The 25,490-nt window shown below is 45.8% G+C and overlaps 1 protein-coding gene across 1 annotated transcript in view; it reads left to right on the top strand.

Moving 5' to 3' along the window:
* The first annotated feature begins 505 nt into the window (after nt 1-505).
* LOC138287473 (prostaglandin-E(2) 9-reductase-like) overlaps nt 506-25,490 on the top strand; it is a 186,561-nt gene continuing 161,576 nt past the window's right edge. The window contains exon 1 of the mRNA XM_069227914.1: nt 506-692. Coding sequence (XP_069084015.1) covers nt 606-692 — 87 coding nt within the window. The 5' untranslated portion in view covers nt 506-605. The remainder of the gene's footprint in view (nt 693-25,490) is intronic.

Genomic DNA, 25,490 nt, shown 5'->3' with positions numbered 1-25,490 from the left:
TATCTATGCTAGTATTTAGATCTAGTATTCAGCCCTGGATCCATTTCGTTTCCCAAGTAAAGGCAAATTGAAGTGCCTTCTTAAAAAAGAGTGACAAAGTGCATGTATGATGGCTGATTGAGTGCCTAAGCCCATCAATGACACAAAAGGCACTTTCATCCACACGTTGATAAGCCAGACCTGCAGGCATTGCCAATGCTTGCTTTCTTTTGCTAATAGTCAAAGACAGAAAGTCTAAGACTGAATAGATACATTTCTACTTCCTTGGATGTACAGCATTCTTTGTGGCTCAGACTCAAGGCCTGCCTCAGTCGAATAGCATTTTGCTGGACTGTGCCGTCCCATACTTGCAATACTTCGTTCATCTGCTTCCAATCTCTCGGGGACGAAAATTCCATTCCGCTGATATAGGTTTCGTTTTTTTTCATGGAGCCTGTTGATTTTGTTTCTGTAAATGTTTAGCTCGCCCTGATGTAGTCCCTCCCACTGCACGGCACATTTGGCAGCTATAAGAAGCATTGCTCGGCTTGAGATCTCACTGCATCAAGCAAACAGCTCCAAGCTCTGTTCCAGCACCGAGAGCACACGGGCCTGAAGGAGAGACCATGGCGCTTGACAAGGATTCCTTCATCACAATGAGTGATGGGAACCGGATACCAGTCCTGGGCTTCGGCACCTATGCCCCGGAAGACGTAAGTCACCCTCGCCTCTCTGTCTCTTGGGAATCTCTGCAGCACTAGTTGTGACATGAGCTGAAGTTGCCCTGGAGTGTGGCTTGATTGTAACCGAAGGTTACTATTTGTGTTTCCTTGTGTAACATCCTCCTCAGCAAGCCAGCCATAACTGCCTACGTTGTGTCAATGAACAGACACTGGCAAAGCCAATAGGGTCTGTCTCTTTTTAATGTGAGAATGTGTCAAAAAGATGATGGATGAGTGAGTGCATGGATGACGGTGTGAGAGAGTGACAGAGTGAATGGATGAATTACTACATGTAGACATCTGAGTGCATGGATGGGTAAATTGGTGTTTGAATACATGTTAGTGTTCAAACTCCCCACCGAGTCTCTGATTCGTCCGATGGCGTTAATGATCAGGGGGTGCTGTTGCATGGTGTAAGATCATGAGAGTGTGCATGTACAACCAAGGCAACATGCTGTAGGTGCCGTCCTCCCGTTGCTCCCACTTCTCACATACATTTTCATCCATACCTGTGCGCGGCCACTCACCCATTCATGCATTCAGATATCAGTTCCATTCAGAATCAGTGACCTAGTTCGCACTCCCCTCTCCTCTGCTACAGCCACACACGCACTAGAGGAGGAGCTAGAAAGGAGGGACAAGCGGAGAACGCTGCACACCGGGCTGGCTACCGTGAGCACCATCACAGAACGCGGCCAGTGGAAGCAGCACTGAACACCCCAGGATTGACTGCACTGAACACCCCAGGATTGACTGCACTGAACACCCCAGGATTGACTGCACTGAACACCCCAGGATTGACTGCACTGAACACCCCAGGATTGACTGCACTGAACACCCGAGGATTGACTGCACTGAACACCCGAGGATTGACTGCACTGAACACCCGAGGATTGACTGCACTGAACACCCGAGGATTGACTGCACTGAACACCCCAGGATTGACTGCACTGAACACCCCAGGATTGACAGCACTGAACATCCCAGGATTGACTGCACTGAACACCCCAGGATTGACTGCACTGAACACCCCAGGATTGACTGCACTGAACACCCCAGGATTGACTGCACTGAACACCCGAGGATTGACTGCACTGAACACCCGAGGATTGACTGCACTGAACACCCGAGGATTGACTGCACTGAACACCCGAGGATTGACTGCACTGAACACCCGAGGATTGACTGCACTGAACACCCCAGGATTGACTGCACTGAACACCCCAGGATTGACTGCACTGAACACCCCAGGATTGACTGCACTGAACACCCCAGGATTGACAGCAATGAACACCCCAGGACTGACAGCAGCACGGAACACAGGACTGACAGCAGCACTGAACACCCCAGGATTGACAGCAATGAACATCCCAGGATTGATTGCACTCTGTGACATTCAGAGCTGCAACCAGACACTCCGGAAAGGCACAGCTGGAGAACTGAATGTTTAAGGATCTGTTACTTGAAAAAGTTGGTCACATGTTGTCAACATTTCAACAAGTCACACACAACACAGCCACAACTAAAAGTTCACCGCTTTACGTAAAAAGCACCAAGCTGAAAAAGATCCCCCTAATAGCAAATTAATTCTATGCTTAGCTATGAAATATTTTGGGATGTTTTCTTAAGAACTTTATCTGAAAACGGGCTGCAAGAAGCATACTTTGCGGGCTTCTCTTGTGAATTCTATGGGCCAAGTAGGTGGGACGCTGCCGCCTTCCTCAGCTTGGCACAGCACGGAGCTGCGTTGGAGACACACGAGAGGGAGGTCTGTAGAGGCCAGTGGAGCTCACCCAGGGCACCGCCACCTTCCTAAGTCTAGGACAGCATGAAGCTGCTTTGGAGTTGGGACTCCCCCAGGGCACTGCCTCCTTCCTCCGTCTGGCACCGCAGGCACGCTTAGGGGGTCTGCGGGGGTGTCCGTACAGGCCACGCAGCGCACTGCCGCCTTCCTCCGTCTGGCACCGCAGGCACGCTTAGGGGGTCTGCGGGGGTGTCCGTACAGGCCACGCAGCGCACTGCCGCTTTCCTCCGTCTGGCACAGCAAGAAGCTGCTTTGGAGGCACTCTTAGGGGGGTTTTGCACTGCCGCCTTCCTCAGACTGGCATGAAGCTGGTTTACAGGGACTCCGGGGGTCCGTGCAGGAGCGCTCACCCATGGCACTGCTGCGTTTTTCAGACTGGCACAGTATGTGGGTGCTTCAGAGGTGCGCTAGGGGTGTATCGAGGCCAGGGGGGCTCACCCAACGCACTCCCATCTTTCTCAGACTCGGGGAGTGTGTACAGAAGTACTCTCGCAGGACGCGGCCTTTTTTCCTCGGACTGGCACAGAATGAGGTACCTTCAGGCGGCCATTGGGTGTGTGGGTCCAGACGAACTCCCATGGGCCACTACTGCCGTTGTGAAACTGGGTGTCCTGGGGCTCTGTGCAGGGCACCGCTCCCTTCCGCAGACTGGTGGAGTAAACAGGAGCTTCAGAAGGGGGGGGGGGGGGGGCAGGCAGGCAGGTCAAGGTGCATGGCCCACTGCTCGCAGCCTTCCTCCAACTGAGCCCGAGCCTGGCAACCTAGTGCAGCTCGTGAATCATTAAACCCTACAAAATACACTGATAGTATAGATTACCAGCAGCCAAATATAAGTATCAAGTTCACTTCTAAGAGTTGTGTTCCCACAATCAGACCGTACTACAGCCAGGCTGTCGACAGTTTCCTCAAAGAGACAAAACACGGTATCAGGTTTTATCATTCTCATCACGTGTTTATCGAGAAATACCTTTCATGGCACAGCAACAGGTTGCCAGCGGTGCCCGCGCAAGAGAAAGCTGGGCCTGGCAGTGCTCAGAGACTGAATAAACGGGTGAGCGATGAAAGATCCTCAGGCCTTCTGTACTGTGTTTTTGCAGATGTGAGCACAAGTGCCATCTGTGAACAGAACAGCGATGCTACGTGTAGTGTTTCGAACTTACACGTGGTTGCGGTGTTTGGAACCTACACGTGGTGCCCACAGACGCTCTACTGAATAACCACATGCACGCTGCATGTGCCCTGTGGAGGAAACACCGTAAGTGGCCTTCACCCCATATATTTATACCCTCGGCCGCGCAATGGATGATGGTCTGATATTACCCTAAAAGGCCCTCCACACTAGTATAAATGAAAATGTCCACATGCCCATTTGATGGCGATGGCTTCATCCTCTATCTGGGTGTACCTGGATTAAGTTGTTGTAAGGGCTTTATTTTCAAATTCCAATGGCACCTACCTGCACAGCTTCACCTGGTGACACGACTCCAGACACCCTGCTGGGCTGGCATCCACAAGGACCTTGGTCCTTTGCTTGGAGTCATAGTAAGCTATTGTAGTCTTGCTAAGAAGCGCTGGCTTAAGTGTTGGAACAAATCTTCTTCCTTAGGCCCCTAGAACTACCTATTCTCTTCTCCCATCAAAGCCCCGAGTAGTTCTGCAATGGTTGATAGTTGAGGGATGTACTTGGCACAGATGGTTGCCATCCCCAGGAAGCTGCGGACTTCGGTGATATTGCTGGGAGCAGGGTCCTTCTGTATGGTCTGGGAATTCCTCGGGTCAACCTGGATGCCATCCTTAGTAAACACATATCCAAAAATCTCTAATTGAGATTTGGAGAAAGAGCACTTCTCGCAATGGAGGGTGAGGACATGATCACACAACCTTTTTAGAGTGACTCTCAGTCACTGGTGATGTTCTTCAACTGTGGTGAATGTTGTGGCTGACATTCATGATACCATGGAGACCAGACAGGACCTCACAGATGGATTTCTGCAAGACCTCCCCCACGGATGATATTTCAGAGCTAAGGAGTTAGCACCTGCGTAGGCCAAGGTGTGTCGAAAATGTTGTGATTTATTGACTGTCCTCATCCACCAGAAGTTGGTGGTAGCCGGCATTCAGATCAAGGTTCGAGAACCACCTGGCACCATTGAGTTCAGCCATAATGTCATCAATCCTTGGTTTGATGTGCCTTTTTATTTGATCGCCTTATTCGGGAGTCCATGCCAACAAAGAAACCGATCTTGCTCAGGTGCCTAGGTTTTTCAGCGATGTCCACAGAAAACATCCGTGGTGTGGGCCCAGAAACCTTCTCCACCACATTCAGTCTCTCCAGTTTCACCAGTACCTACTCAACAAAGAGCTGCAGGTGAAAAGGCATCCTCCTGTGTCTGAGGGCCACTGGTTTGCCAGATCTATCAAAGTGCAGCTTTATCTGAGGTGCGCAAAGACACCGTAGACCTTGAAACAAACTGGGAATCTGGTCAAGCAGTTCATCCACTTTGAACTGTTGTCCATTTTGTGCAAAGGATACTAGTCCCAAGTCCTCTGCTGTTCGGCATCCAATGAGAGTCTGCGCCTCCCCGTCAATGTGAAATTCCGCCGGGTATTCTATCCCACTGGACTGTACCTGTACTTCCATAACTCCTCACAGTGGCATAGGCGCCTGCCCCCCTGGCTGTAAATCTTGGTTGCCGATGGCAAGAGCACCGATCTTGGATAGAGATCGTAGGTATTGATGATAGCACATCACATTCACTGCCGCACTAGTGTCAACAAGAGCCTTAACTGTTGTGCCGGCTGTTTCTACTGTGCACGTTGGCTGAAGCTTGCATTGCCTCTTAAAGTGGTCCGTGAATTATATCAGAAAGACCTCCTCTTCCTCTGAGGTCACAGCCTCTCACAGATCTTGCAGCCAGTTGCGCTGTTCGTTGGGGCTTTGCCATCCATCTTGATTCATGGATAGTTGCTGCACCACTTTCATTAGGAACGGGCGGCCTCTGGCTCCTCAGTTTTTTGGGCCACCTCTGTATACCTTGGTAAAATGATTGAGTTTACCACAGTTTGAATATATTGTATCTTGAGCTGGAAGTTTTCCAGTGTATGCTCCTCCCTTCTGCATTTCCTGCATTGTCCTATTGCGGAGGGTGTCAGATATTTTGCTTGTGTAGACCTCATCTTGGAGGTGATTGCAACTATGGTTTCCATTTTGACGGTGGGCATTTTAGCGCTGCTTTGGTCATGTGTCAGCGTTATATCTATTTCGTAATGTGAGTGTGCCAAACTGAGGCTGTCCTCTAGGCTGATGTCGGTTTGTCCCAGGATTAACCATGAAACGTCTTTGACCTGCACCCCTGACTGATCTGTTCACAGACTTTTTTTCTGGTCATCTGCAGTGTTGTGCCGCTCGGCCAGCTCGCAAAGATGGGCATAGAAAGTGTTTACTGATTCTCCCTCACGTTGGTACGCTTATTTCAACTTAAAATGCTCAAAGTCTGGGTTTAGCTAGGGATCAAAAAAGCAAAAAGGATCTCATGACAGCACCATCAGTTTCACATTTTGCCCTAAAGGAATTGTTTAACCTGCCCACCCATGTCTTCCACCTGGGGCAAATGTGGCAGGATCCACCAGCTCACCACAGTGCGTGTGCAGCATTGGTGTCCTCTGCCAGGTGGCTTTACACTCAAGTGGCACACCTAACTCATGAAAGATGAAGCGCAGAATCCATGCTGTGGTACTCACAGAGGCGCACAGGAAGGCGTCTTGGCATGTGGGCATCGCGGGGCAACTGTCGTCCACTGTGAGGCCCACTTGTAGGAACGGCGGAGGGCATGTCAGCAATCAGGCAAGAAGTCAGGCGGAAATGAGGCCTCTGCTGTGGCATTGACGCCTAAGGTCAAGTGCTGTATAGGCCAGGAATCCTTGGCAGACATACAGGACACCTTCCTGAAGTTGCACTCTCTAGGACACATTTCAGTCAGAAAATAGCAAGGACAAGCAGGGACTCAGTGAACCGGCTAAGCCAGCGCACAGTCTCCGCCATGTATATTAAAGTGCAGCACTACCTCCAGCGTAGGTGCACCACCATTCAAGGCAGGCTCCGGTGCCCGTGCTGCCAGCAGACACACAACACTAATCCTACTGCGGGCGGGTCTGGTGAGGGGCGCCGCAACGGCAGGAAGGCCAGATAGCAGGAGTGGGCCGCTACACAGTGTCAGCAGCTCAGAGGCAGGCAGGCAGCAGCACGGACAGGGCTGCGCGCACATCAATGCAGTGATGCGCTGTTGAGGCTCAGGAGAGTGTGCCAAGTCTAGAAAAGCAATCAGGCCCGCCTCCTTGTGCTGGCCAAATACCCTCTACTGAATAACCGCATGTACGCTATAGTTGCCGTGCGGGGAAAGACCACAAGCGGGCTTCACCCCATTTATTTTTACCCTCGGCCGCGCCCAGCCCTGAAGGCTGCGTGCGCAATATCCGAGTCTCTCCGTCATAGCCTAGTGGCCGAGTTGCTCACTATAGTACGGTCCGACCTTTCCTCTGAATGAGCCTGGCAAGAAATGAATGCTTTTTGCGCACAGTCAGGGACGTAAAAACAAGCACATGTGCGCACTTACACAGCATAGCCTGTTCTGCTACATACAGCAGCTCCCTCTGATGTCCAGCCAAGGGCGAACGAAGGCCCCTGCAGTGAAGGGACAGGCCACCGTTCTGGGCCCACAACCCTTTTTGGACCATCATTCAGCAAAAGGTAAATGCATTAGTGTAAGATATGTAAGAATCAGGGGCCTCTCTTCACCTGTCTTTATTATTTACTGCTAATCACAGTCCGTCAATCCCAAACTTTAGGGATCAAAATTGTGCCAGAATTATATGTAAGTATTGGGACAAGGGAGGGTATTCAAAGTAATGAAGATTACTGATAACTAATCAGGACATCACCTCCTAACTCTTGCTTTGTCCAGGTCCTTACATATGACGATACAGCAAAGCACTATATTACAACTCTAATCCAAAAAGAAAAAAAAGTAGCACACCTAGCATGGTGCCTGAAATCATACTTTTATTCAACAAGTACACCTTAAACCATGAAATAATTTCAGAATTAACTAACTGCATCCAAAACACCGGTTCCATATTGTAGACTTTTTATATTTCCCCAACTTCAAAGGCTCGCTACAGTATAACTACTGGTACCACACTTCAGCAACTTAGAGATACACTTGGAGGAATGTGGGACGGAGACGTTGAATCACGAGGTGCACACTGCCAGAAGAATCTGTTGTGCACAAGGAGTAATTACTGCCCTAGGAAGGGATCGCGCACCATTCCTGCATTATGGCTGGCCTAGGCAAACTGGTAGCTGCTTTGTGGCACTCTGAAGTGTGCTCTCCAAGAGCTTGTTGGCTTGCCCCTGTTCTTTTGTGGAAGTCTCATAGATATCAAAGACCTCCCGTGAGGGACCTCCACTTTCTACCTGTGGCATCTGGAGAGCGGTGCCCTCTTAAGTGCCTACATCGTCTGCTGGACGTTACCTGGTGGTACCAGTGTGAGTGTGGAACTAAGTGTTGCACCTGGAGGCCATCAAAGTGCTGCCCACATTCAAGGAGTGTGGCTCTTCATTATGGGGCCACGGCACGCATAAGCGTCATTGGTAGTGAGCATATTCACTGGTTGTGGGACCAGCGTGACCCTCTTTTGACGAGCGTGCTGCATTTCTCTCGAGCGACAACCGAGTGCATGCTCATTGTTTGTGGTGACAGATTCACTGGTTGTGATCCTCAGAGCTGGTCGCGTCACCGAGCAGTGCCGCATTCTACCTACGGGATTGGTATGGGTATGGGTACCAGATTGGTAGGTTTCCATGTGCGGCATCGCTGAACTTGCGCCTGTGTGTGTGTGACCGAAACTGTCTGGTGCGGCGCAAGTCATCGCGCACCAGACATTGTGTCTCATTCCAGGGAAGCACAGGAGTGGAACTCTGTGTGGGTTCAGAATTGTCTGATGCAACTAAAGTCAGATGTTGGGCCTCATTTAGGGGCAGTACAGGATTGGTAGCTTTCCATGTGCAATCAAAACTGTCTGGTGTCACCCAAGTCATCACGCACCAAGTCATCGTCAAAGAGCTCTCCAACCCGGACGCAGAAAACAACCCTATTCCCCCCTCACAGGACCTCTGCAACTCCCTCGCAACCTTCTTCCACCACAAGATCATCGACATATACAACAGCTTCCCGACCGCCAACGCAAACCCCCACCCGGAACCCGCCACCGACATCACCACCATCCTCACCTGGAGCCCTACCACCACCAAGGAGACCACCCGCATCATGAACTCGATCCACTCCGGATCCCCATCAGACCCCTGCCCGCACCACATCTACAACAAGGCCGACAACATCATCGCACCGCACCTCCGAGACGTCATCAACGCCTCCCTCACCGCCGCCACCTTCCCGGAGAGCTGGAAACACGCAGAGCTCAACGCCCTCCTAAAGAAACCTACAGCAGACCCCACCGAACTCAAAAACTTCCGGCCCATCTCTCTCCTACCATTCCCCGCCAAAGTGATTGAGAAAATCGTCAACGCTCAACTCACCACCGCCCTGGAAACCAACGACTCCCTCGACCCCACACAGTTCGGTTTCAGGGCCAACCACAGCACCGAAACCGCCCTTATCGCAGCCACGGACAACATCCGAGCCCTGACCGACAAGGGAGAAACCGTGGCCCTCCTACTCCTGGACCTCTCTGCAGCCTTCGACACGGTCTGCCACCGCACCCTGATACACCGCCTCAGCAACGCCGGCATCAGAGGCAAGGCCCTGGAATGGATCGTCTCCTTCCTCTCCGGAAGGACTCAGAGAGTCCGCCTGCCCCCCTTCAGATCCACAGCCACGGAGATCATCTGCGGCGTACCCCAAGGATCCTCCCTCAGCCCCACTCTCTTCAACGTCTACATGACCCCCCTGGCGAACATCGCACGCAAACACGGACTCGACCTCATATCCTACGCCGACGACACCCAGCTCATCTTATCCCTCACAAACAACCCCACCTCAGCTAGGACCAGACTACATGAAGGAATGAAGGAAGTAGCGAACTGGATGACAGACAGCCGGCTGAAACTGAACACAGATAAGACGGAGGTCCTCATCCTCGGCCCTACTCCCGCCACATGGGACGACTCCTGGTGGCCCCCCGCCCTAGGCAGCACTCCCCAACCCACCGACCACGCACGCAACCTCGGCTTCATCCTGGACTCATCCCTCTCCATGACCAGACAGGTCAACTCGGTGACCTCGGCATGCTTCAACACCCTCCGCATGCTCCGCAAGATCTTCCGCTGGATCCCCACCGACACCAGGAAGACCGTCACCCACGCCCTCGTCACCAGCCGCCTGGACTACGGGAACACCCTATACGCCGGCATCATCACCAAGCTGCAGAGGAAACTACAACGGATCCAGAACGCTGCCGCACGACTCATCCTGGACATACCCCGCCACCACCACATTTCCGGACACCTGAAGAGACTTCATTGGCTCCCAGTCAACAAGAGGATCACCTTCCGACTCCTCACCCACGCACACAAAGCCCTCCACGACCTCGGACCCAAAATCATCAACAACCGCGTCTCCTTCTACACCCCTCCGCGCACTCTACGCTCGACCGGACAGGCCCTGGCAGCCGTACCCCGCATCCGCAAAGCCACCGCCGGAGGAAGATCCTTCTCTTTCCTAGCAGCGAAAACCTGGAACTCTCTGCCCAGCCACCTTCGCGCCATACCTGACCACCTCTCCTTCAGAAGGCAGCTCAAGACCTGGCTCTTCGAGCACTGACCCCCCCCCCCCCTCCAGCGCCTTGAGACCCTTTATGGGTGAGTAGCGCGCTTTATAAATGCGATTGATTGATTGATTGATTGATTGTGCCTCATTCCAGGGAGGTGCAGCATTGGTCACCTTGCATGTGCGATCCGAGTTGTCTGGTGCGACTCAAGTCATCGTGCACAAGACACTGTGCCCCATGCCAGGAAGACACAGAAATTGGTAACTCTTTGTGGGTGATCAGAATCGTCTGGGATGACTCAAGTCTTTGCACCCCAGACGTTGCCCCCCCCCCCCTTCCAATGAGGTGCATAATTGGTAACTATTTGTGTATTAGAGTGCCTGGCTTGGCTGTGTGCCACTGTGAACTGCGTGTGTCCCAAGGGGACCCTCCCATGTGCTTTGCAGACCAGGGCTTGCACCAGAAGACATGGTGCGGAGACCCCAGAATGAACTTCTATGGTGGTGGACAAACCTCAATTTGTCAACTGTTGCCATCTCCAGCTCGTGGGGGCATGATAGGAGGAATTGGTTGGAGGGTGGAGGAAGGTTTTGTCCTAGTGGGGCCTGCAGACACAGGGACAACTAACCTGCTGGATATCAGTGCACCGCATTAGGGTGCTGGGATTGAGTGTGTGAGTGAGTCTTATAATAGCCTGCCTGATATCAGTGGCACCTCATAGCGGTGCCCAGCGAGTGCGAGGGAGTGATTGCCTGTGATTGACTAACCGCACGGTGGTGTTGCCATTCACGTTGTTTCTTTGTCAGAGGACTATAACAGTTGACATTAGGTTTTACCTGTGCAATTTAGGCCATGGAGCTACTTAAAAGTGCTGAAATTCTCTGTATGTACACATTGCTGCTATTGTTGTGAACTGGGATGCACCCTATAACTATGTGATATCGAATTGGGGTGATCGCTAGGGTGGGTCTCGTTCTGACATTCTGACACCGCATGAGGGTGCTGGGACAGAAAGTATTATTTTTCTCACATGTACATACTGCTAATGTTATTTTAACACAGTTGGTCCTAGTACTGCTAGTGATATTTCTAAATGTGATTTATGTCCATATTTACATGAATTTCATGTTGTGTTAACTAATGTGTGTTTCATACAAACGTTATTTACCTACACCTTGTGTGAAGTCTCTTTTGTGATGCTCATTGTATTTGTTGTGTGAGAGATGCTGTGCAAATGCTTTACACACTGCCCTTGTGATAAGCCTGACACTCTGTGCCATGCTACCCAAGGGTGAGCGCAGGTTATAAACTGAGTGCAATGCCCTACCCCTGACATGAATTGTAGGTTTTGCCTGGTTAGGGCCTTGCCTCACTCAGACAACCAGAATATGCCTCCTCCAACACAGGCTTACCGGAACATGAAGATTAGCATGTTCTAAATCTATTGAAGTCATCCTTTCTTCTAGACTTATCACAGGAATGATCTTCTGAACTATCTCCTTTTTGAAATGTATTGTCCTTAGGAAATTGGTTCAGGGTTTTTTAGATTTATAATGATCATGAATTTCCCTAAAGGTTTGGGGACTGGGAAGGTCCTTGAGTAGACACCTTGTCCTATCTCTACTGGTGAAACTGTGAACACTGTTGTTGTCTGTAAAAGTTCTGAGATTCCCTGAAGAGGTGCCAGTTTCAAATTCAGAAGTTGGCCATGGGGTCTGGATTTCCCCCGAACTTGAAGGTACAGAAGAGAACTCTATGGAATATCCTTGCCTGACCGTGTCCAACACCCAGTTGTCTATAGTCAAGGTTTCCCAGACCTGCATGAACCAGTAAAGTCTTCCTCCAACTGGATCTGACAGAGACAAAGTATTAGAAGAATCATGGCTGCGTCTTCTTTTTTGGATAAGAAGAAATCTGAACAAGCATAAATTGGTGCTTACACCTTGAGCCATTTTTTTCTTTTATGAGCTTTTAGGTGATATTTTCGTTGTCTCTGATTTCTATTCTATCTTCTACATTCCTACAGGCTTAGGCTTACTTCTGAACTTCCACGCATGTTTTTCATTGTTAAATGCTCCCTTATGCAGCTCTGCCAATTTTTCTACAAACTAAGATGATCTATCAATTGTTAACTTGATCACAGCAGCTTTATGAGATCCTTCCAGTCTTGAAGATGGATTTGCCTTCATGCAGCAATATTTGTAATAGTTGAGTATACAACAGCTTTTAATGTATCACAACAGACATCATAGATACATTCAGCTTGCATCTCTGTTTGGGTTAAAATACCTGCATATTCCTTTCTAGCCAATGATTATGAAGATAGCAAATGAAAGTCCTTGACTAATGACCAAGATGCGTAGATTGCATATAGAGAGGCTTTAGCAGGCAAATTTAATCTAGAACATTTCTTCACAGAGATATTCTCTAACATCACTAAGGTTTTCCTGGAAAGATTGGCTAGCATTGGATCTAGGGTCGCTGTAGCTGTAGAAAGAAGATCTAGTTCACTCTTTGCCACAGGTTATAATCTTGCCAAGAATATAAGAAGACCAGATGTCTCTGGAGTTTTCCACTTTCTCTTCAAGACATCCTTAATTGCTTTATTCACTGGAATTCTAGGAGGAGAAACAAACTGTCACAGATTAACATTCCTGAACTCGTTCTGGGTTCCTCAACCTCCATTTGCAAGTTCAGATTTTCTTCAAGATATTTAAACAAATTCTTGCATACTTGATTGTGGTATAAATTATAATTTTTATAGGTTCAGGCTTTGTTTCAGTATCTGACTCATACTCGGGTGATAAATATGATAATACTAACTATGGTGAAAATATTTGTCCAGCAGAAAGGGAAAATGGAGGAAAAATTAGTGTCTTCTGAATCTGTTCTCCTTCTACTGGCTGAACAACCGTCATCATCACCTCTAGAAGTATGGTGCTGTTTTTAAGTCTGCTAGCATGACTCCATCTCTGTTCTTTTCTGATGCACAGGAACCAAGCTCACCAATTCCCCCTTATATAACCAAGGAAGTAACGACTTCGGTGATCAATGAACTGCCTGATAGACTTCTCAATAAAATAATAAGGGGACAACTCATACAGCACACCTAAAGAAGGGAACTAAGTAGAACAGCTACCACTTACTTTCAGTGCGCCATTTAGTGTACAGGTGAGTGGTATATTGAATAAGATATAGCTTACTCTCTTACCATCAGTAATTTAGAAAAAGAAAAACATTCTTTCCTTACCTAAAGTAGAGTGCAGGAACTTGAAAGCGAGTATTTTCAAAACAAAAGTAATCCAATCATGTAATGTCAGCTAGGCAGTCACAAAAAAACAGACTGTATGAGTGGTTATGGAGGTAATACAGGCTCATTGGGAAGGGTCAAGAGAACCTTCTATGGTATGATCAAAGTTGTTCTTAAAAGCCATTTCTGGAGGGGCAGAAGGGGCAGCATCTAACGTAGGAACTTAAGAACTAGGACAAGACAAGGATTAAGGAGGTAATAAGGGCATGCAGTGAGCAGACCTAGGAATAGTGGCAAGAAGCACAAAATTCCAATGATAGTCAGTGGTTGTGGCACAACCATTGTCAGGGTGAACCCTCAAGGTCATTAAATTAAACTGAGCTCAACCCCTGCTAGTTGTGGCACAGAGCAGTCAGAGTTAAAGTAAAGGCAACGTGTAAAGTATTTAGGCACTACTGAAACAGTAATAAAGTGAAAACACAACACAAGAAAAATCCCAAACCAATTTTGAAAAAAAGAGAATATTTTAATATAAAAATGGCACCAAATCTCAAAAAAATCCAATTACAAGAAACAAAGTTATGAATTTTAAAAAATTGTATTAAAAAAGCATGAAAAAGCACTAAGCACCTAGCACAGGTAGCTGGTAGCGCTATACTGGGACAAGGGTAAGATTTAAGGGTGACCGCAATGGAGCATGGGTCAGATAGAAGTCTTGATCTTGGTCACAAATTTACCTTCTCACTTAGAAACTTTATGGTGGTAGAAAGTCTTCAGCGGGGCCAGACAGTTGACTGGATCAGAGGAAGCCATGGACTGTGACAAGGAGCTTCTGTGCAAGGTCCTAGAGTGGATTGGATGTTGTTTGGCATCAGTCCTGGTGAAGCCGCTGACAAAGGTTGTCAGCATTGCTCAGTGAATCCTTGGCCTCAAGTCTTGTGAAGCTTGGCGCAGAGACCAAGGAAAGTGCCAATAAAGTCCTGCTTGGTGTTGAGTCTGGTGAGGCCCTTGGTGAAGGCCGTTGGCACTGATGCTCACCACCAAGTCCAGTGAAGCTTTCACTTAGGTAAGGAGAAGCACTCTCTGACCGCAACCAAGGGTCCATGACCTTGGGGATAGATATTGAGAGTCCAGACTCACTCCGATAGGGACCAGCTGAGGGGACCCGGTCAAGTACAGTTGGGACTGGTTAACTTGACATCAGGAAAAAGTCTCTGGAAGCTTGCTGTAGCACTGTAACTCAATCAGGAGGTCAGACAACCAACCCTTATAGTTGCTTCTGGCTTCAGGGGTCCAGCCTCCTTTCAGATTCTTCAGACAGCAAGACAGTCCTTCCTCTGATTCTTCTCAGTTCCAGGCGTGTTCTGAGAAGGTTACTGGGAATGCCACATTTATGCCCAGTGCCAGCCTGCAGGTGGGGGCAACCAATGAGGTAAGAGTTTCCAGAGGTGTCCTTACCCATTTTTACAGAATTTCCTTTGTGTTGCGCTGTTAACTACCCCGCAGTGCCTCTCTACCTAAATCCAGGATAACAGGACTTTTCTTCCCTTAGTTAGAACTCCCTGGGAATTTCCAGAGGTGTGCTATGATAATGGGAAATCCCCACCTTGTGGTCACTCCAATCCAGTTCTGGGGCTGCTTCTCCTCCCCACTGGGCTTGGAGCTAAGCTGACAAACAGGACAAAGGAAAGGGGCAGACTTGGTGTCAGGATCATCTGTTTATGACCAGGTAGGCCTCTTTGAAGTATAAGTAGCCTTTGGGCACAATACCCAAGCCATCCTGTCAAGGGAAGGCCAGCACCTTCTCACACCCAAACCCTGTGTCCTCTATCTGGGAGCAATCCACATTGCACCACAGGAAAAATAAAAGTGCCATTGAGGTATATGCCAACTTCAGTATGTTTTAGGGGCGAGCACAGCACTATACTGCAAATTAGAAGGAGTAAATTGTGCAGAGTCCTAAAGCCAATCGAATAAGTTCAGGCAAATACATGGGGGAATAGCACACAAAAGATGGTCATTTCCCACAAAGTTCATGGGGTGGCTATTTTAGATTAAGGGAATCCCCTTACAAATTGAGTTCACCTGCTGGTCTAATGTGTTTTTTAATGTGCATTGCTCAGCCAGCTGAGCTCTTGTACACTTTGAAACATTCTGTGCTACAAATGCTGGCTCTGCATCTTAACATTCTCTGTATGCTGCTCATTGGCTAATTTGAATGATGCTGTGTCTTCGATCGATCCAAAATGTGACTGATACTCAACAATAAAATGAGTATGCCTCAAGACATACTCCAGGTGAACTCAGAGACTTATTGGCCATCCAGGCTGCTCCAAACATTTTTTAGTCAGTGGTATGTGGAGGTTGTATGTGGAACTGATGGTATGCAAGGTGGAACCAGATACAGTTGCTGAGTGACTATATCACTTTAACTCACAGGGACACCTCATTTCCAGTCCTGACCTTTCCTTGTACAACACTGATTATGCATTGTATTAAAAACCAGAACAACAACTCCCAGAATGTATTTTGTAAATGAATGTCCAAGCCTGGAAACATGGTGGCCAAATAACATGGGACCATCTAACATTTGAAAATGTACACAAGTCACTGTAATTCTTATTATAGCGTTACGTGGTTCCCAACTGGCCCCTTGTCATCTACGATACATTCTGCCAATATTTCTTTTAGCCATCGGTTAGCCACATTATGGCACTTGTAGTTTCACTTTTACACAGTAAGTATGGGCAGAAAAATCCCAGGATGCAAAGAGCTGTTGGTTGAAATGGCATGATGGACTGGCTGAAGATGTCACTTAAGGCATGGAGCCACTTGACAACTATGCAGTCTGTCTACACCCAGGAAGCTTGTCAAATGCCTGTGCACATTTTCCTGTACGCAAGGTAGACACTGATTAGAGCAGGCACAAACTACCCATCCCGTCTGCACTTTCATTGCTACCCACTTCAAAGGTATCTCACCTGCTTACCTCCTGCCAGTATCAGGCTGTGGGGACCTTGTTAAACACGGGACTCGAATCCATTAGTAAAGGGGTGGTAGGTGAAGAATTCATCGTAATGCGCAGCAAATGGGTCTGTCCATGTCTTCGGCTACAGCAACCTTGTGCCAGCCTGAATCCATGCTGTCCCCGTGGCCAGTGCTGTCCACCGCTGCATTGCCTCTCTGGAGGTTATTCCTCACAAGCGCACACACCACAACATCATTACGGTTGGACGAGGCAGACATTTTGGATAAGGAAAATCCCTACCTAGTTTAGAGTCCCTGTGGACGGCTAAGACTGATGTGGCAGTAGCAGGAGTGGATTATCCTGCTGGCGGTGTGTGGGAAACATATAATAGAACAACGTGCCTCCTTTGCAAAGCATGAACACTTGACTGTTGATGCAGTGCACTGGAAGCACTCCTTGGTTGAGCTAGTAAATGTGTTGGTCAGTCAGATGCTTACCTGTCCTAAGGGTGCTTACTCTAAGATCCCCACCTTTTACGTTCTCTCCGTTTTTTGCTGTTATTGGATGAGTTCTGGCAGACAGGTAAAGTTGCCTCTACTACATGACGTAACATTGGCAGGCCTACAATGCAATCACACACATCTACTGCTTCATTCTCACTCCTCCCCTAGACCATCAAGGAGTTTGCTGTAAGAAATCTGCTTACGTTGGCGTGTGCTTTAATTACTTAAAAAGGGACACAGTGTTGTGTACATTAGAATAAATCAGGAGGATCTATTAAGCGATGACTTAAATGCCTTAAGCAAGGGAGGGCCTTTCAAGACTGAGCACCAAGCACGGGTGTTGTTTTTAAAGTATAAACTATGCCCTGGAAGGTAATGGTAGATACTCCCCTCATTTGTCTGCACTCTGCATGGAGTGCTGCAGCAGGGCTTCCTCTCAGTACACGACTTGCGTTGACCACCCTAAAGTTTGTGGCTAGTTTGCGTCCTAGGCACTAGAAGGAGGGGGCTGCTTAAGTGTCGGAGCTGAAAAAACATGCCTTTGTTAGTCGATGTCGAAAACTGCCACAGTAAATATGCCATCTGCAGTCAACAGGGGGTTGGTAGCGTGGGCAAGCACTCTTGAGTGCTGGCCGTGTATGCTGGCAGAGAGCGCTGGCAAGAGGTGGTGCTGGAGTCCAGGCACTTTGCTGTCCCCTCCTTCCTGCAGCAGGAAAGGACAGCCCACTTCCCTGGTGACGCCACGACAAGTGCTGGGGCTTTGGTCGAAGCTTCCCCCTCTCCAGTATTACAACACAAACACACTAACACCGCAGGAAGGTGACGTTTTGTGCATGTATTCCAGGATTACGCTTCACTTACATCATGTATTCACACCCAGACTGCAGAGCATTTCAAGAGGATGAACACATTGGAGCCTCGATCTTCACAAAAGTAAATTAAGCTATAAATATATGTTTGCAACTGAATGTACGTGTTTTTACAGCTGCCACAAATTCACAAAGGGATTCTTGAAACGCATAAATAGTTTTACAGGACAGAGATGTCCCCCTCGAGTACTAGGAAGATGTCGCGCCCGTTAATCCCACTCAAGGGGTGGGCAGTAGGTATTCCAAGGTGTTGTTGGCCTTGGGAACTGTCCACGAAGGTGTATTTGTGGGCATTCATAGGCTCCCACACCTTTGCATCCTGGAAAGGGTGGCACAATTAGGACGGGCTAACATAACATGTTTTCCAGGGTGGGCGGGAGAATTGATCACCCCCGGATTGGGGTAAGGGTGGCGAGGAAGGGCTTTCTTCGAGGGGGAAAATGTTTTCCTCTTGCAGAGAAAAAAATGAGCATTTACAAAAAAGCGGGCTCCATTTTACCTGTGCGAATTTCCGCTCCACCAAGAATGCTGGTGAAAATTCAATAAACAAAAAAATGCGTTGAGGTGGAAATCTTTACCTGTATTATTACATTTATTTTTGTAAATAAGCTATGTAGAGTTGGTGTAGCATTTTTACTGAGACTTTCTCTGAGGGTTAGCATCACTAACAATATCTGCTGCCCGACTATGGCATCCCCTCCTCCATTGAAATTTGGGCTGTCAGGTTATGCCACAACCGAACATCAAACACGTCCAAATGAAAATATCGTTTTTCTAAATGGTTGTGTGATTGATGTTTTAATAGAGGAACGTCTGTAACAAAGTCCACGCAAGAACCTAACTTTCCTCTCATAGTTGTTTTTAAAATACCGAAGGGAATTGCTATTTTGAATTTTGTCACACCATTTTGTGTCGGTTGTTATCCAAACCACGGTGCACGTGACGCTCCAGCAGCCAGGGCAGCTCTGTATGGCATGTAATCCAGTTTTGTGTACTTCAAACCTTGACCAGCCAGTTTGGTTGACACTTTTGGGCCTATACTCACTGAGCGGTCCTGCGTGACGCACTTTCAGCGGTCTGTGCTCCAGAGTTACTTCTCTCTCAATTGACTGACTCCCGCTTCTGCACCGGCCCCTTTCCTGGCAGGGCCTGTACCCCCCCTGCTGCCAAGTGAACCTGTGCTCAGGACGTTTCCTTGTCCGAGCCAAGCTAGGTCCACCCGGTTAATTGTCAACAAAGCTGTGCTGTGGCAGGTGGAAGGGACAAGGTGGCTGCCTTCTACTGTTACCGCATTGCCTTTTGTTTGTTAGTGTGGGAATTCAGGCTTCATTCTTGTAAAGCGACCCCGAGCTCCCAGGTGTGCTTTCACACTGCATTGTATTGCATTGCATTATACAGCATATGTATAGTGCTTAATATCCCTATATTTGGTCCTGAAGCACGTATCCGCACGCATAGCATTCTACACCATTTCTGTATGTGGCTGGCGTGTACTTCGTTTTAAACCCATGCTTGAAGTGTTCGTGCGCGGTGATCATCAATTATCATGCTATATGATGCTGCGATTGGGGGTGTGACGAATAAGGGAGTGTGAGTGTTAGCAGTTAGCAAAAATAGAGTCCCTCTTGTGTGAAGCAAGTCCTAAAGTCCTAATCACATGGAAGCTGACAATTATTTTGTTCCTCCTTTACAGGCAAACAACAGTGTACATTTAAAATCGATGTCGCAAGTTTCAGCGGATTCCTCTTTTGCCTGTTTTACCTTCTTCAGGAACATCTGATATACTCGAACATTTATAGTCAAAAGAAATCTTGATCTGACTGTATGGCGGGGGGGGGTCTGACACAAAAATGAAGTTAAAAACAATATATAACTAGTACCAAGAAGTCTAGTCTTTAAAAGAAAATCTATTGTGAGTCACACATATCTCAAACCCTTATAGAGAGCTAGTGTGTTCTCCGTCTTGTAAATACTTTCACAAATGGCATTGCTAAATCTTTTGATTCATAACACTTTGTAGGTCACTCTATATTACAGTACAATTTTCATAGTGGTCTAAGTAGCACTAACAGTAATAATATAATCTGTTGTAGTGTATCCTTCATAATGTATGACACATTATGATCCATCTAAAAGCTACATAATCGTTGTTGCTATCAAGAATGGCACATCAGACATTATTCATTCATATTTCACAAAATATTTTAAGAGGCGTCTATTAAACAATAATATCACCGTTCAAAACTTACATGATTCATGCTACTTTAAGTGGTACTCTACATATTATTAACAATTTTCATAATGATCTATAGAACAATAACAACAATGTTATAAACATTCATATTTTTGCCCTGTATATCAATGCAGTAAATAAAGGCAAAAATAAAGCCAAAGACAATACAAAACATGTCCAACCCCCATAACACAAAATAAACCATGGATTTCTTATGCCATGTTAGGCATTGTAATATAAATCCTAATGCAGGCTTAGGATCAATTCTCAATTCTTAGAATTTAGTAAAAATGATGCATATATGTATTGTGAGACAGAGCTAAAGAAATGGGCTATGCAGATCAATAAAGAAATGTGTGGCTCTTGAAGAGTTTAGTTTTTTCTTGGCAAGAATGTGACTTGGACATCACAGTGAAAGTGGAAAGCATGGAATCTTGGAGACATTGACTGACAGCTGTGCGTATGTGCAAGTGATTCAATTACCTTTTGTCAACAGAGTTGGAGCTGAACTTTAAGATCTGTTGGATGCATCTAAGTCATCATTCTGCACATCTTATCATGCATATTTTAGAAATAAATAGCAACAAGTTAGGCCTTATTTAGAATTTGGCAGATGGGATGTCCCAGTCACAAAAGTGACCAATATCTTATCTACTGTATACTAAAACGATAGGATATAATGCACTTGCAGTACGGTGGACAGAATAGGCACCATGTCTGTGAATAAGTATTCCATCCACCAAATTTACATAAAGCCCTATTTCTTTTAGAGCAGACTGAATGTAAGTTTATAATTATAAAAACAATAATTTAATTACACAAATAAACAGTGATATCTGCAAGCTATCTAAATTAATCTGATCACTCTTGGAGGATCATTATTATCAAACTGATGCAGAAGACAATGTGTGTCTGATATAGAAGCATATGTAACACAGATTCAATATCTCCTAATCTTACACTCCCCTTCAACCAAGGTTTCTTCAACTTTACTAACACAATCCACTACATTTAATTCTGCATAAAAATAAAAAATACCATCTCAATATTTCTAAAAACAAAATTGAGTGTTTTGAAGTAAAAGCAAAACATAAATTTGAGATAAACAGTTTTAGCAGTATCAATCAATCAATCAATCAATCAATATTTGTAAAGTACGGCTACTCACCCGTGAGGGTCTCAAGGCACAGTATAAATACAGTAGTGACCAGAAACTAACCAAGCATAGATGTTTCTGTTTAATGAAGGCTAAATTGATTTTTGGTAACAGCATTAACATACTTAGAATACACTGTAGAATGATATATATGTTTATTTTTCAGCAATCCAATAAACGTGTCTCTAAACATGTACGCCATATAAAAACTGTTTAGAAGTAAAATTTTAGTTTTGTCATAGTTTAGGTTATATCACAAGATGACAGAATCAGAGGCTATTTCTGTTTAGCAGAGGAATATCAAGGAATCTTTGTAATAATTTTCGGCCAGCACCAAATTAAGAGATTTAAGCTGAAAGCTTAATCAGTCGCCTGCACAGTGTGTAACAAAAGAGAAGCTAATAGCTGTTCCACTAAAAAGGATTTTAATATAACATAGAAAAATTAGCATTGTCAGGGGTGAATCTTCCTTTCATAAAGGAAATAAAATATGTGTTTTGGCAACAAATATCAGAATCACTGTTTATTAATGAAATTAACCTGAAATGTTTGCAATAGTAGTGGTCTTTATTCTGCACGGGTAGGATGTCATTTATGTTTTATTTGTATCTTGGCATTTAACTATTTAGTACCATAAATTGATAAAACCTACGCCAGTAAATCGATGCAATGTATTTGTTTTAACAAATGCAACAAATACCTTTTTCACTTTTTAAAACGTGTTTAGATTCTTAAAATACATTTAAAATTGTGATCCTATTCTTCCATTTAATCTGTGAAGGTGTAGGATATTTTGGGATAAAAACATGTAAAATCCTATTTTGGTACCAGCATAATGTGAGATTTTCAAAAGTACCTCTTTTCGATCATATAGATGTAACCATAGTTTGTTTCTGTATATTCTCTAAAGTCAGCCGTTCTTCACCATGTGTTCTATGCTATAGTAAGAGGTAAAGTCTGCCATGCCTTCTCCAGTTGTATGACAGAATATCTAGGAGCATATTAGCAAAATTCAGAAATAGTGCACAAAATGTGATCACAAAAATCACAACTACTGACTACAGAAACATCACAGTTAAAGATATCTAAAATACACAAATATCGAACCAAAAAAAAAGAAATGCACAATATTGTGATCTAGTTAAAGATTCCCACCACTACTCAAATAAGGAAAAATTATCAGCAACCAAAATATAATTACAAATAAATAAAAAAATGATTATAATTTAAAACACAATTACTAATTGTAAATGCAGTAAAATATTACGTAATACATTACATTATTTAAAATTATTTAACATGTAACCACAAATTACAATTTTGCATATAGCATGTAAAATATATTAAAGTAACATTATACTACATAAACAAAAATAACATTCAACCAACATTAATTCTGCATTACACAATCAAATCAACCAATAAAACAACTATACAAATTAAATATTTTTATAGCATTTATATAACATTAACACAGAAATACTGATTAGAGTCCACCCAAAATGGGCTAAACCATGAAAAAATAAAATTTTAAACAAGAGAACATACAACATTAACCTAACTTAATACTAATAAATACCAACATTTTACTAATTATATCACCATTATTTAAAGGACACAACAACAAGCACTCATTTTCAATAAAAACTAAAAGATTTCAAGAGGGCGACACTCCTTCACATTCTACTAAAAAACCATAAAATCCAACTCCAAAACAAGAAGTAAGTAATTTAAATTAAATACCAGTAACTAAGTACTACCATCAGTCAAACTTTTATTGTAAACTAAAAAAAAATCAAACACCTGCACCCTCACCTTCCAACAAAAACTAGAACCTCATCAAACATCTTTACAGAATAAAACATCACATCCTTAAGTATAAAATGTAAAAACATGTAATGCATGTTTAAATATTAATGCTACTTAAAACTACACATAATGCAAACATAATACATATATTATTCTAAAACCCACATATATAATGTTAAACAAGCCACATACATAAAATCTAAAAAGGTAAACTGTTATTGACTCACATGGGATATATTTAACAGTCAAGAGCACGAGCACAGAAAATTTACACTGGAAATGTACAAAGTATTATTCAAATGTATATTATGGGCGGGCTGGGACTAAAACAATATTGTACAAAATGTTGGAGCGCATAATCACCCAACAAACGCTACAGAAATCAAAGTCAGAAATATATTATATACTAATCGAAGCTAACACTAGTTCAGATGAACGTACAGAAATTATTTTGAAAAATATCATGCCAACAATTCCTGATTATACTACACAACAACTCCCAGGTATTTCAAAATTAAAAAGGCTCATAGCCAGAACCAGAAAAGCCACAAATGAAACCCATGCTTCCCATAAAAATGTGAAGACATATCCCCATTTACTTAACTACAAAACATGTATGACAACACTAACAATGACAGAAGAAGAATTTATGCAACAGAAAAAAAAACCTTCTATGGTTAAAGCAAAGCAACAAGTAGGTGATGGATGGCATGCTGCTATTGTGCCCTTAATCATTCACACAAATCTACACAATCCAGGGTGAATACCACAACACAAGCATACCTTTAGGGCCTTATTTCGAGTTTGGCAGAAGGGAAAGCCCGCCTGCCAAACTCCCGACAGGGTGGCCACCGCCTTTGTGGCGACCACCCCACCGGAGCTATTAAGAGTTTCCCGCTAGGTTGGTGGGCGGAAACCTCGGGTTCGGCTCACTGGCCTGGCAGGAAACAGGCTACAGCATTGTCTCCGGCTCATAATCGAGCCGGGGCAATGCTGTAGTCAGCAGGGTGCACCAGCACCCTCCCAATGTTCACTGTCTGCAGATCAGACAGTGAACATTGTGACGGTGCTGGGCAGGGGGGGCCCTGCACTGCCCATGCCAAGTGAATGGGCAGTGCAGGGGCCCCCCTGGCGTCCCCTGCACCTGATCTCCACCAACCTTTTCATGGCGGTGTTACTGCAGTGAAAAGGCTGGTGTAAAACAAGGTCGTAATCCACAGGGCAGCGCAGCATGCAGCGCTGCCCTGGTGGATTACGATCTCCACCACCGCCAGGCCATCGAGATAATGGATCCTGGCGGTGCTGGTGGAACCCTGGTGGTCTGACTGCCAGTGTTCTAATGGGGCGGTCGTAATCAGGCCCTTAGTCTCTACACTTTTGCTTAAAAAACAAAGTGCAACATACAACTAACTACTGACTAATATAAAATTCAAAACTAACAACTGCTATCCCCCAAAAATAATCATTGTCTTTGAACAAACAGAGATCAATTCCATTTTAAAAATACCGCCAAAAAAGTGTTGAGTACATGACAAACACCCAGTTTGCCTACAAAATGAAAACATGAACTGCCCTAGCACACTTTCCTATAACAGAAGCTGCAAACTATTACAACCTTCTCATAGAATCAGCCTTTTACCAAACACAGAAACACAAACTAAGGGCCTTATTTTGAGTTTGGCAGTCCCACCGCCGGACACCTCATGGGGAGGACGTCACTGCCATGGCTCCCCCAAGCACATTACAACGTTCCTGTTGGGATGACCGGCGGGAACATTGTAGTACGTGGTTCCTGCAGGGCTGGCCAGTGGGAACAGTGCTATGATATTGATCTCAGCTCCCTTAAGGGATCCAAAGCCAATACCATAGCACACAGCACCCTCAGAATGCGCACTGTCTACAAAGCAGACAGTGCGCATTCCAACGGTGCCGGGAGGGGGCCATGGCATGGGTAGTACAGGGACCCCACCTGTGCTCCCCGGCACTGGCTTTCTGCCAGCCTTCTCATGGCGGGGACCTCGCCTTGGGAGGCTGGCAGAATGCTGAGTTGCAATCAGCCAGGTGGCGCTGAACTCAGCGGCGTCCTGGCTGAGTGTAACTCAGACCGCTGTCGGACCGTTGGGAACTACGTTCCCGGCACAGACTGTGGTCCCCTGGCAGATCCGTCCGCCAGGGTTGTAATGTGGTGGTCAGATTGGCACAGTTGCAGTGGTCCGACTGTCACAGCAAGGCTGGAGGTCCTTGTACCACCAGCCTCGTAATGAGGCCCTAAGTCCGTTATTGAACTATTTTGAATATACTTGGAGAGCAAACTGCACAATTTCGGTCACAAATGCCAACCCAAGTATCACATACAAAGGTGAAACAAGGTATGTAACACAGGGCCCTGCAGCACAAGGAGCCCACAACCCT

Source organism: Pleurodeles waltl, chromosome 4_1 (genome assembly GCF_031143425.1).
Source record: "Pleurodeles waltl isolate 20211129_DDA chromosome 4_1, aPleWal1.hap1.20221129, whole genome shotgun sequence".
Taxonomy (NCBI): Eukaryota; Metazoa; Chordata; class Amphibia; order Caudata; family Salamandridae; genus Pleurodeles; species Pleurodeles waltl.
This window is presented reverse-complemented; position numbering and strand designations above follow the sequence as displayed.